At 37.1% G+C, this 18309-nt stretch overlaps 2 protein-coding genes across 3 annotated transcripts; one reads left to right on the forward strand and one right to left on the reverse strand.

Moving 5' to 3' along the window:
- Positions 1-4019: 4019 nt before the first annotated feature.
- Positions 4020-8149, forward strand: LOC128864953 (serine-rich adhesin for platelets). Of its 2 annotated transcripts, none has more exons than XM_054104760.1 (5): positions 4020-4324; positions 5575-6080; positions 6145-6504; positions 6571-6777; positions 6839-8149. In XM_054104760.1, exons 2-5 carry the CDS (start codon positions 5647-5649, stop codon positions 7578-7580), a joined length of 1743 nt encoding a protein of 580 aa, XP_053960735.1. In that variant the 5' UTR covers positions 4020-4324; positions 5575-5646; the 3' UTR covers positions 7581-8149. The 2 variants fall into 2 exon arrangements, with proteins under 2 accessions (XP_053960735.1, XP_053960736.1); XM_054104761.1 differs by having other exon boundaries at positions 6842-8149.
- A 442-nt stretch (positions 8150-8591) lies between these two features.
- Positions 8592-17919, reverse strand: LOC128864951 (zinc finger protein 423). The gene is made up of 5 exons (XM_054104755.1): positions 17306-17919; positions 17165-17230; positions 16750-17101; positions 15022-16544; positions 8592-10777 (listed from the first exon to the last, which is right to left on the reverse strand). Exons 4-5 carry the CDS (start codon positions 16514-16516, stop codon positions 9570-9572), a joined length of 2703 nt encoding a protein of 900 aa, XP_053960730.1. The 5' UTR covers positions 16517-16544; positions 16750-17101; positions 17165-17230; positions 17306-17919; the 3' UTR covers positions 8592-9569.
- Positions 17920-18309: the final 390 nt, after the last annotated feature.

The raw sequence follows: 18309 nt of genomic DNA on the forward strand, positions 1-18309 counted from the left end.
GTTATGTTTAAGTATTTAGGGATGTTTAAAAAATATTTGTAAAATGAAAAGTATAAAATTACAAATTATATTATGTGTACCCTACACTACAGAGATGTTCCCAATATAGTACAAAGGGGGTATTCCCATGTTGTATGTCATAAACTATTGTATAAACAGCTAAAAATATATTTGAGGGATTCGCAAGGTACCGAAAAAAATATATTTCAAACAATTAAACAATAGTTAGTGTGGTTTCGATTCCTTGATTTAACCCTTATTTTGACAGACATATGAATTGTCATATAGAGTACCAATGGGTCTGGCTGGACCCAATGGGTCTGGGCGGGAGTAAATCTATCATAATTTTGTGGAAACTTCAGTTTATCTTTATTGTTACATTTTAAAAACTTAAATAGAGTATTTTATAAATCAAAATAAATATTTAAATTAAAATTACTTGTTTTTTATGCAATTAAAACAGATGTAATAATATTTCGAATGTTGCTGGCAAACAGCTTCTTCACACTCCTGGCAGAAGAATCTGGCTTTACGGCGATGTTTGTCTTGAGCATGGTATAAACTGCAATCCCGTTTTTTTTCTAAGGTATCACTTTTGGTTTCTGTGATGGTTTTGGGCAGCTTCTGTAAAATGTGCTTGTTATGTATACAATTGTCTACGTACAAGTTCTTGAATACATACCTTAGATTCTCCCAAAATAGCTTCAATTCCAGATCGACAAGCGGAATGCTTCATAACATGTATGTTGTTACGTCTGCACTCGATTTGCGGAAGTGCTAACATTTCCGATAAATCGCATAAAAAATTTCTGCGTGCGTCTAATTTAGTGTAATTGTTATTTTCTTTGCATATAACAAAACTTCCTAACGCCATCACATCTACAATACTGTAAAAAAATGCAAGAGTCCATCTCTTTGTCTTGCTTTTAGTAGTGTATCGAGTTAGCATTTGGTCCATGCCATCAACACTCACTTTATTTTTGTTGTAATACATTATTGCTTCTGGTTTTTGCTTGGCGCCTTCAACTTCCTTGTCATAATGAACCGTTGGTAGTAATATCACTGCTTTGTTCTTCTTAGAAACGTATGAACAAATGGCTACATTGTCTTTGTGGAATCCAAACCCAGAGGAAAGAACTGTCCTATTCTTGTGCTTTTTCATTTCGGGTGGGATGCATGCTTTATTGCTTCGAAGGTTTCCAACGTATGACAGCCTCAAGCCAATTAGACGCTTACATAAATTAAAACTGGAAAAGAAGTTTTCAGCAACTATTGTGCGCCCAGAATTTGCATATTTTGAAACCAAACGTATAAGCTCATTTTCTCCTTGGTTTTTTGCTCTCTCCTCATTGGGTTCTTTTCCGGTATAAATATTTCCAATCAAAGGATAATGGGTTTTTGCATCACATGCCCACCATACTTTTATACCATACTTAGCCGGTTTTGAAGGTATATATTGTGTAAATTTTGTTCTTCCTCGATAAGGAAAGAGTTGTTCGTTATCTCACTATACGGTGGAAAATTCTTTTGAAGATTTTCATTTAGAAAGTTCCAAATGTCTCGTATTGGTGCTGCTTGATCAGTTTCTGAGCGAAAAGATCTAGTACGCCCGTCATCGAAGCGTATATAACATGATATTGTCAAGAAACGACGGTAAGACATCGTTGCTTTGAAAATTGGCATCTGGTTCGTTTTCCACAAAACTGACGCTGCCTGATTATTGTTATTGCTGAATCATGCTGCAATAAGAATACCAAGAGCACCTCTCAGCTCTGCTTCGTTAAGATCTTGCCATTCTTTTAGATTAGTAGGATGTTTCAAGTTCCATTCATTTGTTTTTGCCGTACCGTACTTGTTTGTTTCGCTTATAATAATATATGATATATTTGGTGTAAAAAATGCATTAAACACTTCAACAGGCGAATTCGATTTGATAGTTGGTCCACCGGAAGAACGCAGTATATTATGGGGGCGAATGCGACCACTTTGAGGCACTGTCTTACTCCAAACTGTCCCATCTTTGCCAATAAAGTTGTTACTTACATCAGTATTGAAATCGTCATCGCTTTCTGAACTACTATAATCTTCCGCGACTTCAATTTCATATTCAGCTTCAATATCTGAAGCTTCAAGTGGCGACTCATTTTCATCGTCTAAGGCACCAAAATTAGAATCATTATCGCCATTTTCGCTCTCATTTTCAATCTCTTCGGCCAACGCATTTGCGACCAACTCATAACAATTTGGATCACTACGTGGCACATTATCATAAATAAAATCTATTTTGCTCATTTTTATGCAATAAATACACGCTTTCACTGAAAACACCGACTATTCTTCACTTGAATGCAAACAACAATTTTTTTATGACTTCAAATGATACATTCAATATGAAGAAATAAAAATATTTTGTATTACGGGATTTCAAATTCAAATTAGCAAAGAGAGCCATGCACAAACCGAAAATAAAGGAGGCCGGTGCATACAAAAGTATATTGCCACTACGTTATACGCGTAAGGGTCTGGCTAGACCCATTAGTACTCAATGTGACTTTTTCACTGAAAAAGTTAATTTATTATATATCTATACAATTTTATAATTAGCTGCATGAAAGAAACTATACTAAAATACCAAACCAAGGATATCAAGAAGCAGTAAAACATAAAAGAGCCTCCTGTCATATAAAATAGTGAAACAAAGTTAAAAAAGGTCTGGCTGGACCCATTGGTACAAATGAGAGTTAAACGTTAAAAACTCTATTACATAAGACAATACGTCACTTATGGCATATGATGAATCACTTAAATGCCTTTAGCGCCTTATGTCCATCGATGGGCATTTTTGGTTCCTCTGTTATGTAAAAAGGAAACCCACCGATGGGTTTTCTCACTAACTAAAAAGTGGTGATAACTGCGGCGCCATATGCAGCAAATTCACATTCAATATTTGAAAATTTCTGTAAGGTGAAGTCAAGCAGTAAGCACGCAGGAACTTTTGTGAATAGCGAATTTCGACAGTGAATAGAGAATTTTAAATTATATCAGGCGTTTGAAATTCGTTTTTTATTGTTGTAACCGCATAAGCATTCCCCATCAAATAGGCTCATGAACCTGGATAGAGGGGGCCTACGAACTCTCACCGCAAATTATACAGGACATAGGAACTTTCGCTAACATTTCAAGAAACAAGAATTAGTAGGAACAAGCGTCTGCCGTTTTTACTAACTGAGTGTCAGCTCTCGCAAGACGAAGACTCGTAGAACTACGTGATTCTACTCTAAGGCCATTAGTCATACATACAAAACTAAACTTCATCAGAAGCCTCCAATTATAGGCTTACAAGCACAATGGATCGCATCAGAGGTCGCAGTGCATTATGGCTCAACAATAGTAATAATAAATATTTCCCATAAATGAGAGAGGAATGCCGCTGGCGGTCATTCCGGTACCGTAAAACCAAGGCGAATCTATTGAATGTAATAACAGTAAGCCGACAGTTTTGTTCTTTTCTTTCGCCGTGTTCATTCGGATGCCAGCAAAAAATGAAATGATGAAAAGCCGCTCCATTCGCATCGTCGTATGCTTCTACCTTCAAACGAATGTTGGCCTTTGAACGCAGTTCGTCCTTTTCTTCTTTCCTTTCTATTTCCTTCTGTCGTGACATTCCAATGTACAAAACGTTGTTTTTGGAAAAATGTAATCACTTTTAATGAATGTGCCGTGGGAACGAGGATGTCTTAAGAATACTTAATTTAATTGTTATGTCGCCGTATTACCATTATTATATATATAGTTTCAATGTTATTGTGTATGTAAAAGTAAAAATGGATTTAAGTAATGTCTACTTGCATTTAAAATTTTTCTGTTGGATACAAAATTTTTACTTTTGCCTAATTTTCAGTTTTAAATAAATTCAAACATAACCCCACATTAATATTCGAAAAGAAGTACAATTTGAAATTGCTGAATGCCAAAGAACAGTTCAAGCTTCGAACGGAACCAATTTTGAACAGTTTGGTATTCGCTGTATTATAGAAGTTTGTGAGTAACTGAAATAAGTAGCAGAGATGTCAGCAGCCACGGAGATTTCGCATTTTTCAAAGGCAGAAAAACCTTATAAATCAGACAAGTTTTTGGTGAAAAATAATTGCTAAACAAACTCTGAATATTAAATGAAAGAATAGAACACTTTTTGTGCAAATAGCTATTCGATTTCATAGTTTAAAGTGGTCGTGAAAATCGTGTAGTTGAATATTTTACGTGTATGAAGAAGAGTTCGTGCGTATACGAAAGCAATAGGTGGAGAAAGGATAATATTTTGCAGGTAAATTTCTCAGATATCTGATATGGTGCTTCTATAAAACTTACTGTAAACTAAAATATAAGATTTTTAGTTACTAAAATTGGTAAAATTTGTTAGAATTCTACAATATTTGTAGAGATATTGGTAATTGAAAATGGTGCTCGCTACACGAAATCAATTGGTATTCGTCGACTTGATGATGTTGCCATATAACTTGAGTTTCAGTAAAAAGAATACCCACCCTTTACCCATAATATTATTATGTTCATATTGCGCCATAAATTCGTGTTTATGGACCATTTTGGAGTTTAATTTTAAACGCCCCTCATAAACGCAGAGTTTGTCATACAAATAAATGTCCTTTGACACTCCTTAAATACCACTTTCATTTGGAGTTTATGGAAATGGAATCATTGTTCATATGCATAAGACCTTAAGCATGGGTTTGTGGCGCAATGTAAACAACATATAAAACTAACATGAACCTGTGTGAAGTTCATATATTATATTTCAACCCAAAATTCTTGTGTTGTGAACTTCAAGTCTTACAGTGAAGTTTTCCGATAGAAATAGGCAGAGAAACTAATTGAATAGCTGTACTAGGTTACGTAAATATTTCTATCTGTTTTTAAAGTGAGTTAACTGCTTATGAGCTGATCTTAGTTAATTAGAGATTTTTTACCGCTTTCCTGAATGTTTGAGTTGGGGCTCTATTGTATTTCTACAGAAAGGATGTAATTTATAAGTGATGTATAATTTTTAATGCAAAAGGTAAAGCAACATAAAAATGTAAATGTAAATAAATTCTTGTAGACGCTTTCAGAAGTATGAAAAATGTCTTTTATCTATAAATATATAATATATTTTACAAAAATCCAATTAGAAGTTTATATCACTGACTTAATAGAATAAGTTTTAATATTTTTGTTTATTTCTAAACGAGCATGCACATACGTATTTGTTATTCATATTCAGTAAATATATATCTTGTGTTGCTTATCTGGCGTGGTAAACGTCAATTTTACCTAAATGGGGGGAAAATGTGCACACTAAAAAAACTCGTATGTAATATGTGGCAGCATTAATCGCATCGCAATGCTGAAAACGAGCAGCGAGCTGTCGGTTTGTGTTTAACAGCTCAGCAGGTTGCGAACCGCCGATTACTTACCTGTGTGTCTACCCGCCTCTGGGTTCCCCAGCATCGAATACAATTGCCTGGTCGTGCATAGTCCCAGAAATAATAATGTGCTTTTTGTTACTCATTTCCACAGTAAAGGTCAGTGAGCGTAAATCAAGTGACAACAGAACATCTGAATCCGAAAATTGTCAAAACACAGTATACAATGGACTTAGGAGAAATAAATCAAGCAGCTGAGGGTCCTCCCCAAGCATTAAGCCCAGAACCAGTTACAACTGTAACAGAAGTAACAATCAAGTTAGCATCGAGCTCTGTGCATGTTGGGGTAACAACAGCTGATTCAACTGAAACATTAAATAATAACAAAACCTTAAAACGTTGTTTGAGTGTACCAATCTTGCGCGCTGGTCCTTCATCTACATCAATGACAACTCGTTCAGCAGCAGCAGCTATGGCAATGCGTAACAGTGGTAACGCAGCAGTATCCGCTGGTAGGAGTGCTAACTCCAAAGAAGCTCTAAGTACGCCAAAGAAAAATCAAATTTTTACTAAGCGGGATCCAATTGGAGATGCTTCAGGTGGTAACAATTTCGGGCATAATATACACATTGGAATACCACGTTCAAATCCTTCCTCCAGGTATGCGTTTACTACATTTTAATTCTTTGTGTTAGCGGCATATATTGATCCACATAAATTTCAGGGAGGTTTCACCCGCCCCGGTGTTTAATATATTCGCACCAAGAGCCCGGCGTTATTCCGCCAGTTACACACCACATGGAGTAGCTGGAGCTGCAGGCAGTGCGGCTGTGGCAAGTGGGCTACCCCTATGTCTTACGCCACGTGTCTCGCAATTACGGCAAGAAGAGTGCGTGGATATGCTGAATAGTCGTGAAGCAAATCATGAACGCGAAGTACACAGTGCCATGCAGATGTCTCAAAGCTGGGAGGATTTGACCTTAGTTGCGGAAAATTGGTCCTGCAAATCAGAGGAACTCAGCAATCCATTGCAAGTGATTTTGCCCGCTGGTGTCGCAAGCTGTTCAAGTCCAAGTCCAACAAGGTATTTAAGCGGAATTAGTTATTATGAAAAACGTATTTTATAGCATCGCTGTATTTATATTTTCAGTAATCGTGCTGGAATGAGGCTTCCATACGGCCTGTCACCATCCCCAACAAGACGCACTTTCGCCACACGACGGTCAATGTCACCAATTGCTATGCGGCCCTCACAATTAGGGCCTGTTAAACGTAAATTTGAGTTGGATGATAGTGGCGCAGGAAGTAATTGGAATGTATATTCCCAACCACCAATGAAGAAAATATTTACTGAGAGGTAAAATTTAATTCACATCTAACTGATTTGTTTATTTATTAGTAACCATTTTTCATTACAGTAGAGGTTCTTCACCGGTTTGCCAATCACCTTCTTCAATATGTCCCAGTCCTGATTCTGGTACATATGATGGCCGCATAACACCAAAGCTATTCATTTCAAAGTTGTGCACGAACAATACAAATAATAATTCAGCATGTTCGTCGCCTAGTAGCAGCGTAAGTGGTGGGATCATCGACTCAACAACTACCTCAGGTATATGTTCATCCTCCTCTTCAACTACTTCTTCCGTTTCTGGTGGCTGTGAGCCAATGTGCATCGGAGGTGGCGGAATCGATGAGGGAATTTCTGTGGTAGACAATGAGGACAAAGCTGCAAGCAACACAATTTCAACAGGTTCTGCGTCTGTTGGCGGTGGCGATACAATCGCAGGGAATGGGGTGCATCCAATGAACACCGATATACAAGATGATGCCACATTATTGGATGATATAAAGAGTGAGACGTCATCAATTGGCGGATGCTCCAGCATCAGTATCGAATCGTCTTCCTGCGACAGCGCCTCAAAAGCAGCGGCAAGCTTCCTTAATAGACTGAACGTTGACGATATTAGCACTAGTCCGCTGGCTGTGCAGAAAAGTTTTTACATTAACAAACAAGGTTTAACTGGGCACAAAAAATTTATTGTGAGCAGTGGTGGCGGCGAACCGATGGAAAGTATTAACATAAATAGCACCAGTGGAAGCTCTACTGCTATGATGGTAGCCACAGAAGTTTCTACAGCATGCACAAGCGGTTCATAAATATAGCGGTTGTTGTTTGTTTTTAGTAATAAATTAAGTTAACAATTATTCAAAGAGGAACTTTGCACTCATTTGTTTCGATATATATTTGGTATTGCCCTTAATACTCAAAAGTTATAGGGGGCTGCAAACTACTAGAAATAGATAAAACAAAGCCACTGCAAGTTTCTTATGCTAATTTATTTAAGTTTACAGATATATTATATTGTTCCGCCATCACTTATTGTTATCAACTCATTTTTGTAGAGTTTAGTTGTCATCACACATTCATGTCATAGCGCATTTGCTGTAACTTTTTTGCTTGTCCTGCTAATTACAAGCAAGCGATAAATTTGCAGTCCTTTCATTTGAACATAAAAACGTTTGTGCTACTTTAAGTCAGTATGTTTGTGTGTACATTAGCGTAATTTATGTATGCAAAGTGAATTTCGCTTAAGATTTGAAAATAAAATTGTTTCTTTTTTGTTCGATACATAGATGTATCACTAGTTTATAAAAACAATATTTATTAATTTGCAGCATGCATCAATAAATAGTGGACGATGCACAATTTAAGCTAAGCCAAGTTTTACTCGCTAATTTGTTCAGTTATCCATAACACAGTCTAAGAAAATTGTCAAAAAGGCAATTGGATAGGTTAGAAGAAAGAACGTTTCGGTTCAATTACATGAATTAGAATTCGTTCGTAATTAATGTCAAGAATTTCACTACATATTTACAACACCTAAATTTCATACACATAATAAAATATGTAAATGTGAGCATTGTCTCTGGCGAATAGTTGGGTATTATTGCCAAGATAAAGTTCATATTTCCACATGTATGTACATATATTAGTATTGTAACTCAAATTTGCCAAAACTAGTTGTGTGCGAAATGTAACAAAGTTTAAACCCTAATTTAGCTGAAGGGTCTCAAACTCCGAAGAGCAGGACACTTTAAGGTTCAAATTGTCAGTTAAGTTGCGACATGTAACTTTTTCGACTAATAAAAAATGTATGCAATTACAAATTAATGAAAACATGTGTACTTTATTTTTAAAGAAATTTTCGTATCAGGGTTTACATAAAATATTGCGTATAAATATATGTATGAATATAACTTAAAGCTTAAAAAAAATTAAAGACCAAAAGGGTAAAACACATTTTCAGAATCACAAATGTTTTGCAAACATCAATCAATATACCATTTTAAAGCGTAAGCGTTCGAGACACTATCGAGACAATTTTGCGGAAAGCATTGTAGGAACATGGAAATAATTGAGGAATTTCTTTCGATTATGTAATATTGCATATATAAATAATAAGGGCTAGAAATAAAAAGTGCCTAAGTAGCTACTGGGTATATTGCACTAAAAGGGTGCAAAATGCATAGGGTTTTACAAATATACTTTTGGCATCACAAACTATTTCACTTTGACAGCTTTCGCTTCGACGTGCAGCGAGTTTTTATTGCTATAAAGAATTCTTTAACAATACGCGTGAAATAAATCTCAGTAAAAAGGCGTCTCCTGCAGGCAGAAAGCGCAAAGTATAAATAGGTTGTTTTACCAAAAGTACACAGAAATACTCAATGACAGCGCTAAAAATAGTAATATCTTCTATATAAGTTTTTTTTACAACTTACTTATCTAATCTCATAATACTTTTACTTTTTAATTCTCTGGAATATCATTTTGTTACCAACAAACTGTACAAACATACAAAGGCATGTACGCACATATAATCAAACTATGACCTTAAATATTAGAATGGAATGTCACTGGGAATCGTTGTGAAAAACGAGAACTATTTTAGCTTAGCAACATTAAGTGATAATTACAACAAATTGCGAAAAGCTTAAGTACTTTTACGGCCCAAATTTTGCTTATTTATTATTTCATTTTGACAAATTTCACTAAAAAAAATTAAATTTTAAATTTTTTTTTAGATGGGCGATTTGTATGTATATAACATAATAATAATTTAACTTGCGGAAGAGTTTACATTTCTAATTGAAGCACGTTGCTCGTTGTAATGCCGTTTCGCGCAACTCTTCCTTGCACGCACTCACGTGCTCGACCAGTTCATCGCGCTGCTCAAAAGTCTTTTTACAAATATAGCATTCATAGAGGTACACTGAAGGATCGTGTTCCTTCAAATGTTTTGTGTATGCCTCGATTTCCGTGAAACGGTGCTTACACTCACAACACTCAAGCCAATCTTCTGTAGACGAATCCTCCTCATTTGAGTCATAGCTACTATCATAGCGCGTTTTTGCTCTTTTTTGGGGACTGGACGTGCTACTGGATGAGCTCAAATGTTGCTGATCAAAATTTATATCGTCATCGTCATCATCGTCGTCTTCATTTGCGTGCGTTTTCTTGTGCTCGCTATAGTCCAAGTAGTCACGATACTTCCGCGGACAATGAAGGCATTTATAATATCGATCACGTTGATGCGTCACCATGTGCTTCTTTAGAGTTGAGTATTCTCGAAACGGTTTGCGGCATTTATTACAAGAAAATGGTTTTTCGCCGGTGTGTATCATAAAGTGGCGCTTAAGGTTGTGACGTGTGCCGAATGGACGCTGGCACAATGGGCAGGGAAATTCCTTGCGTGTTATAACACCTAGCTGATTGTAGTTGGGTCGGTGAACGACCGGAATATTATCGAGTAGTAGCTGTGTGCTAGTTGTGACTGTCTTGTTAACAGTAATCGGTGCATTTATGGGCACCAACGACGGCATGTCCGAGTTGAGTAAAGGTGTTGGACTGGGATGCTTGGGAGAAACGGCATAAGTGGTAGGCTGTGATGTAGGCTTTGACAATGTTTTTACATTACTACTGCTACTCGTTGCAGTAGAAGTGACTGTGGTTGCTGCCGGAGTATTGCGTAAGCGTCCAGTTGGTTGTAATGGTTTTTTAGTAAGTTGTGGTGGAGGTGGTGGTGGAGGCGGTGTTGGTAATGGTGGTGTTTGTCGTTTTTCTGGTGAGGGAGGAGCAGATGGCGGAAGCTGTGTACGCATTGCTGCTGTTATTGCACTTGTCTTTGAATCGCAGTCATTGCAGCGCGTCGGGTCCTGCAGCATGGGTGGTTTCGAGCGGCACACCATGCAAACGAAATTAGCTTCGTTTGAGTGACGGCGGCGATGCTTCTTTAAATCACTAAACTCACGAAACCGTCGATCGCACATGTCACAGCCAAATGGACGTTCGCCTGAAGAGTATAAATAAAATAGTGTAAAGTACATACAATTTTAAACAAGGCTGTACCAAATATATTTTAGCTTCGTAATAGTTATGCGTAAATTAGTTTCTAAATGGATAATAATGCTGTTCAAGTAAAAATTATCCAGTAACTTGTGGATAACTTAATATCCGAAAATTCGCTCTCAAAGATAAAAATAGAAAAAAATAGTACATGAACGCAAAGCTAGTAACATTTTCAAGTTTTGCGAACTGCTGATTAAATTGTTCGCGGGAAAAATCACAAAAAATTTTTTTTTCAGTTGAGCTACCTCGTATTAAATTTAAAAATTTAATAGAGAAAATAAAATGCAGAATAACGAGCTTAGCATAAAATGGTTTTACTTTGTCCACAATAATTTGTTCCATTTCATCATCGCTCTCAGATAAAGAACATTCCATTAGCAATCGTATTGTTGTGGCAATCACAGCATTCTTCATATTTTCCTTCCTTCCATCTATGCATGTATGTATGTACATACAGGGTTTGCCTGAAAAGTAATGAGCCTTCCCGCGCGGAGCGTCTGTCAAGCGATCAACCGAATCGGCTGGTGGGGGAAAATGATCGTTGGACCTTCCCCTTCCGCTAGAAACCGGTCCCAGTTCGCTAGCAACAGCGGTGGGATCAACATCGCTCCGCGCGTGAAAGCTGTTTTAAAAGTGTGTTAGGATTTTACAGTGGCGAAAATGCAGCGATCGTTGGAGCAACGTTACTCGATCAAATTTTGCGTAAAGCTAAACAAAACGAGTACCGAAACCATTGGGCTACTCAAGGAGACTTACGGGGACCAATCTCTGTCCAGTGCCCAGGTAAAACGGTGGCACAAGTCGTTCAAGGCGCACACCGCCTTCCTCTGCACCTCTGCATTGGCCAAGATGGGGGTTCCGGTGCTTCCCCACCCTCCCTACAGCCCAGACCTGTCCCCTCCGGACTTCTTCTTGTTCCCGCGCCTGAAAAGAAAGCTGAAGGGGAGGCGTTTCGACTCCATCGAGGCGATCCAAAAAACTGTGACAGCCGAATTGAACGCAATTCCGGCGGATGAGTTTAAAAAATGTTTCATGCAGTGGAAGGACCGCTACCAGCGGTGTACTGACGCTCAAGGGTCCTATTTTGAAGAATATTAGTTGTAAGGCGTTTTTCAATAGGTGCGCTTCAACTTTTTTCCGATAGGGAGGGCGAACGACGCAATATTTTTTTTCGCTTGTCATTTGTAAACTTCATTAGTATACATTTCATCATGGAACGCTAAACACTTGAGCAACGATTGCAAATGGTGCAAATTTTTTATGAAAATTAAAAAATTTTCCAAAAAATCATCTTCAGTGATGAAGCTCACTTTTGGCTCAATGGCTTTGTCAACAAGCAAAATATGCGTTACTGGGCAGAAAGCAATCCACACGTGATTCTTGAGGCACCGTTGCATCCCGAAAAAATCACTGTTTGGTGCGGTTTACATGCCGGCGGCGTAATTGGCCCATATTTTTTCGTTGACGAGAACGATCGCCACGTTACTGTGAATGGAAATCGATACCGCGACATGATAAACGATTATTTTTGGCCGCAATTGAATGGTATGGACTTAGACGACATGTGGTTTCAACAGAACGGGGCCACAAGCCACACAGCACACGCTACAATTGATTTGTTGAAGAGTAAGTTCGATGAGCGCATTATTTCCAGAAATGGACCGGTCGAATGGCCGCCGCCCTCGTGTGATTTGACGCCTCTAGACTATTTTCTTTGGGGTTATGTGAAGTCATTGGTATACAGTAACAAGCCGGCGACGATTTGTGAGCTCAGAGCCAATATTGAACGCGAAATTGCTGGAATTTCGGCCGATTTATGCAAAAGACTGGTCGAAAATTGGGTTCAACGATTGGACTACGTAAAACGTGCACGCGGTGGTCATGCAAAAGAAATCGAATTTAATACTTAAATGTATATGTTCAAACTCGATAATAAAAAAAAAAATTAGTTAAAAAAGTCAAACCGTTTGTGTTTTATTCAAAAAAAAAGTTGAAGCGCTCTTACTGAAAAACGCTTTATAAGCCAAAAGGTTTAATAAAACGGCTTAAAAAAATAAGGCTCATTACTTTTCAATCAAACCCTGTATATGTATTGCCAAATTACTTAATACCCGAGAAGTAGAAGCATAAAACACAAAAGCTACTTTGAGTGCTTTCGCTTTGTATTTCGTAACGGTGACTGGAGGCTGTGGTTCAGAAGTACATTCCTCTATTTCATTGGCCTATTCCTATTTAATATATGTACATATGACTTCAAATAAAATTTATAATTTTCATCTGAAATATATAATATTTACTTAAATTCTCCATTTTAATCACCATTTTTATTTCAATTTAAAATTTTGCCTCAATTCGCAAATTTTCATTTGTATTTGTTTTTAGTTTGCAACCAGCTGTTTTCCCCACTTGCAAATTCTTACCAGTAAAAATTTATTCAGTAAAAACTTACAACTTCCCCTCAAAATTAAATGTAATTTTGTTCTCTCACTTTCCCCTGCTTTGCAAGTTTTTTGGATACATGAACAAACTTGATAGTTTGTAACAATTGTTACAAATCTTCTATACTATAAAGGTGAATGTCTGTACGTTGTCCGCGCATCACTACGAAACGACAACACCAAATGACGTAAAAATTTTTATACATTCATATTTTCACCCAATGAAGGTTATAGGCATGTTTTTATGATGGAACTCCCTCCCCACAGCCCCCAGGCCGCGCCACCACTCTCATTCGTCACTAATAATCGAATATTTGCTTAAATTTAATCTAAAAAATCTTAGTTTTTCCTATTTCCCACTATTTATAGCACACTCTAGAGTTCATAATCCGCATAAGCTGTTCAACTATGACCCAAATGCAAAGTTCAAAAACGGTTTGAGATAGAAAATCAATAAAAATAATTTTGCTTGATATTTTTCTGATTGGTTGTTTTGATTTTATTCAACGATGCATAGCAACGGATGCCGTGTATTGTAATATAATATTATGGTTATTAATAAAAAATTATTTTCTATGAAATTATTGTGTGTAATTCTTTTATATACATATCCTAAATCACTCAAAACTACTCCTACACGAGCGGGACCGCGGGTTAAAGCTAGTTTTATATATTTTTTAAAGCTTAAATACCAGTAGAATTGTTAAATAAACAAAAACACAACGCAGCGCTAACAACGGAGACTTTCAGTTGGTTGTTATATTACAAATTATTTGCTTCGTGAACAGACACGTTTTGACAATGTATTTGTTTCTTATTTAATTTCTTTATTTTACAAAAACCATATAAATCTGAGTTGCAAAGTATCTGCAAATTACAACAAAATCAAAAAATGTTCGTCAAATTTCAAACTTTTTGATCAGAATAAAAAAAAAATATCAGTATGCAGCTTTGTAGCCCATCGAATATTGGGATAATACAGAGCAAGCCTGAAGTATGTATCTCAATTTTAGCTTTGATTATTGAATTAGTTTTTGCTACATTTACTCCATATTTTTCCCGATATTTTTTATAATTTAAACACATTAATAATACATTTTAAAGAACCTTGGTATACATAATACTTTGTCGAAGATAAATAGGAAATGGTAATGGACAAAATCGGTCTTAACAATGCCCACATTTCAAATAAAGTAATTTTTAAAAAAGAAAAAAAACAAAAAAAATGGATAAAATCTGGTAAAAGTGATTTGCCTGAAAAAGGAAATTCGATGAATGCATAATATATAAAAAATTGCGTGAAGCTACGCCCATTATTAACTTTAATGGAGATCGGATAAAACTGCGCCCTTTTTTTATTGGATAAGATTGAAATTTCGCACGTTCGTCTGATGCTACAAGTTATATAACTCTGATTGTCTATGACTTTGTTGGATCCCAAAAATTCCCATCCAACGCCAAAGGGTACATATTCCCAGCCAAAGAATGCATAATGTGCCATTCGGACCGTATTCTGCACTTCCTTGCTTGTTTTAATTTGAAATTTCATTATGAGAAATGTATGCAAAATCATTTAAAAATTTATAGTTTCTGTCAAAAAATTAATTTTTCGTATACTTCGGCGAAACACATACATATGTATGTACATAAGCATGTACTTATACTCATGCACATCTATTTCAATAAGTAATTGATGTATGGTATTTATCGTCAGTGTACTCTTAAACTAAAATAAAATAACCGTACTCACCTGTATGTATCATCATGTGCCTCCTCAAATTGTAACTTGATTGCACTTTTTTCCCACACAAATAGCATTCGAAATATTGTCGACCTTTTTCTCGTCTATCTAGGTCGTCCCAATGCAACTCTAATCCTTTCTCGTGTTTATCGATGAATTCGACATTTTCATCATCTGAATTAAGAATGACAATATCGTCGTTGGAAATATTCGCATTCGCCATTGCATTTTCATTCACATCTTCAGCGTCAGCATTTTCGTCATCATCGCATTTCAGCTCACAACTTACGGCCGCAGCCGCGAAAGTTAACTCATCTTCGTCGTCAGTATCAAAAGCATCTACATCCACTTGGTTTTCTGAATTATCCACGTTTTCAGCAGGCTTATTACATTGTTCCGCTTCCGAATCGCTGCTATCAGATAGATCAATATGTGCAATTATACGTTCCTTGGTGGGTTCAATATTCTTCTGATGCAATGTTGCCTCTTCCCTTAACATGGGTGAAGGACTTTTTGGAATGAGACTAATACTGGGAGATTTAATTCTTTGTTTATGTTTTTCACCCCCTCCAGCAGATCCAGTTATTACAGATAAGCCAACTTGCTGGAGATTGTTTTGGTTGTGCATTTTTTGCGTGGAATTTTCCACTTGATTTCTTATTTGCCGTAATTCTTCACGGTCATCTTCATCATCCAAATCTATAATCTCAAAAAAGACCTTCTGCTCTTTTTCTTTACTCGCCAACTTATTTTTACATTGGCTACTTCTCTTCTTCTCTAAAGCACATTCACGACCAATTTTCATCAGAAGGCCCTTAATTTTTGTATCTTCTATCGAAATAAAGTTCTCTTCTGGCTCCTGGTATTCGTAGTGCGTATTTATATCTCCAACTGCATTCATTTCAAACGTTTCTTCGGAAGACACCATGGGATATACCAAAGGCGGGGGATGAAGAGAAGGAGCTTGTTGTAAAGGCGGGGGTTGAGATAGTGGGGTCGTAGCCGCGGATTGAGATATTGTCGGTGGTGTACTATATGCCGGTAGGGTACAAGGGCCAGTGCAACAGGCAGGGGATTCACATAAATTACTTCCAGTAATGTTTGTGCAACAGCTCGGTGGCCGTTGCATTGCGACTTCGTATGTAACGCCGCGACGTCCCTGCTGGTCCCATTGCAAATCAAATATTTCGACTTCCTGTTGAACAGCAACGGCATTGCAACAATCCAGAGACTTTGAATAATTCATACATGGTCTTGATGTTGGCATACGAGGCATTGAATGCAGCGCAATTGGAGGCAGTGATGATGGAGAGTTAAAATTAATGTTTGCTTGCGATGGCAGACGGACGAGTGAAGGTGGTGCTGTTGTCGGTGGTGGTAGTAAAGCAGCATGTTGTTGCGTTAGTTGATGATGATGGTCAACGACTTTGAGCGTAGAGTGTGTGCTGCTATTACCGTGCGCCGGCGCAGTCGTTGAACATTTTAATTTCATGAGAATTTCCATATTGGATACACTTAATTTTTTCCCACGTCTATGAACGAAATTAAAATCATATTTATTTCAGAAAAATATATCAACCAAATTTAGAAATATTGCTTTCTGGGTATACTCAATATCATTTCAAAAATTTAGAATCGCTATGAACACTTTAGTAAGGACTATAGGTATATGATGATAAAATACATATGCAATATATATGTGCGAACATAGCTATTAATAATCACAAATATACTTACCTAGTCAATTCGTTACTACTATGCAGGCAGTCAATTGTCGTGCAAGAATTCTCTTCATTCGATCGACAGCGGACAAAACATCAATATGTATAACCACGATTTTTTCATTCGCCCGTGCGCTTTTCTGCTTATTTTACCCTCGTTGATGATGCCGCCTATGCGCTCGTCTTTTTCATCGCCAGCGTTATAGGTTGTTGTATTATTGGCCGTTGATGTTGCCCGTAGTGCTTTGGCACTATTGCAACTTTTACAAGTCTCAAACTCGAGACTGAATCACCCAAGCAGCACGAAGACAGCAATCAGGCAAGCTACCAGACCGTCTACCAAGACCGAACCACTCACGTAGTTATCTCTGTTGTTGTTATTTTCGTTAAAACTTTCGTTATTTTCTTATTTGCAGCCATAAAGATTTTACCTGTGCCCACTGAATCAAGCACTGCAAACAATATAACCATTGCCATTGCGTGTTAACTCGGTTTTTCTTCAGGCGGCAAGTCGCGAAGGCAAATCAAAAGAAAACAATAAAGCGTGATAAAGAAAAAAACAATGAACTCACTACTGGCACAACGATTTTCTTGCCGCGCAGCTAACGTTGAACAAAGAGGTAAGACCAAACAACCACTGAGCGCAGAAATCCCCAAAATCAAACACGTACCGCCAAGAAAAAACCGAGCAACGAGCAACGAACAAGAAAACAGCAAACCGGCCAGTGCGAGCACCGCTCGATCTTCATGCACCTCCTACCGCTTTACTTGAGTACTCCTGTTGGCTCGATTGGCGCCGCCACCTTCTTCCACCTTCACCTTCTCTTTAGTGCTAAAGCAAATCCAGTTTATCTTTTAATTTAAATCACTTGTCGGCTGTCTTCCACAACTCATTGCGTTGTGTACTCCAAAACGTTTTGGATTATTAAATGCACATTTGCAGTCGCTGTTAAGTTTATTTAACTATTTCAAATTTGTCCAGCGAATTATTCAATGCTTTGTTTTTATTTACACTTTTATTTGCACAACTTTTATTTTGCACAAAAAGCTTCATCTGCCTCACTCTAATTGGAATTTTAATTCCTCTTCCCATGCGCCATAGCTTTGGAACTGAGAATTTTCTCTGCAACTTTATTGTTTCATTTCCTATTTTGTGTTCTCTGTTGTGCTTCCATGCACGATTGCCAAGAATTTTAATTTTTACCAATTATTCACCTAAAATATATCAAATATAAAGATTCATCCTCTTAAATAGAAAATGACTGCGAATGTTGGTTTATACGTTCACAATTCTCTCGAATCCAATTTAGCGCAACGTCCGTGACTTATAGTCAGCCAAGGACTACCATTTTAGCCGCATTCTCCAATTAATAGAGCCTATCATATATATTATATTAACAAAAACCCCTTTCTACTAGAACACTACTTGAGATTATTCGATTGAATTTTTATGTAGTAATATTATTATTTATAGGAGATATAGGGATTTTCAATAAGGGCGGGTAGATGATGAAATGGAATTAAATGGCGTTTGCTGTGTGGCACGTAGCGCCGTCCTGCTGGAACCACATGTCGT

The sequence above is a fragment of the Anastrepha ludens genome, chromosome 5 (assembly GCF_028408465.1).
Source record: "Anastrepha ludens isolate Willacy chromosome 5, idAnaLude1.1, whole genome shotgun sequence".
In the NCBI taxonomy this organism is placed as follows: domain Eukaryota; kingdom Metazoa; phylum Arthropoda; class Insecta; order Diptera; family Tephritidae; genus Anastrepha; species Anastrepha ludens.

Coding starts and splice junctions, on each gene's coding strand:
- LOC128864951 (XM_054104755.1), bottom strand. CDS start 16,516: ATGGAAATTCTCATGAAATTAAAATGTTCAACGACTGCGCCGGCGCAC. Junction 10,778..15,021: donor GCACATGATGATACATACAG/GTGAGTACGGTT, acceptor TATACTCTTCAG/GCGAACGTCCATTTGGCTGT.
- LOC128864953 (XM_054104760.1), top strand. CDS start 5,647: ATGGACTTAGGAGAAATAAATCAAGCAGCTGAGGGTCCTCCCCAAGCA. Junction 6,081..6,144: donor CGTTCAAATCCTTCCTCCAG/GTATGCGTTTAC, acceptor CATAAATTTCAG/GGAGGTTTCACCCGCCCCGG. Junction 6,505..6,570: donor TCAAGTCCAAGTCCAACAAG/GTATTTAAGCGG, acceptor TTATATTTTCAG/TAATCGTGCTGGAATGAGGC.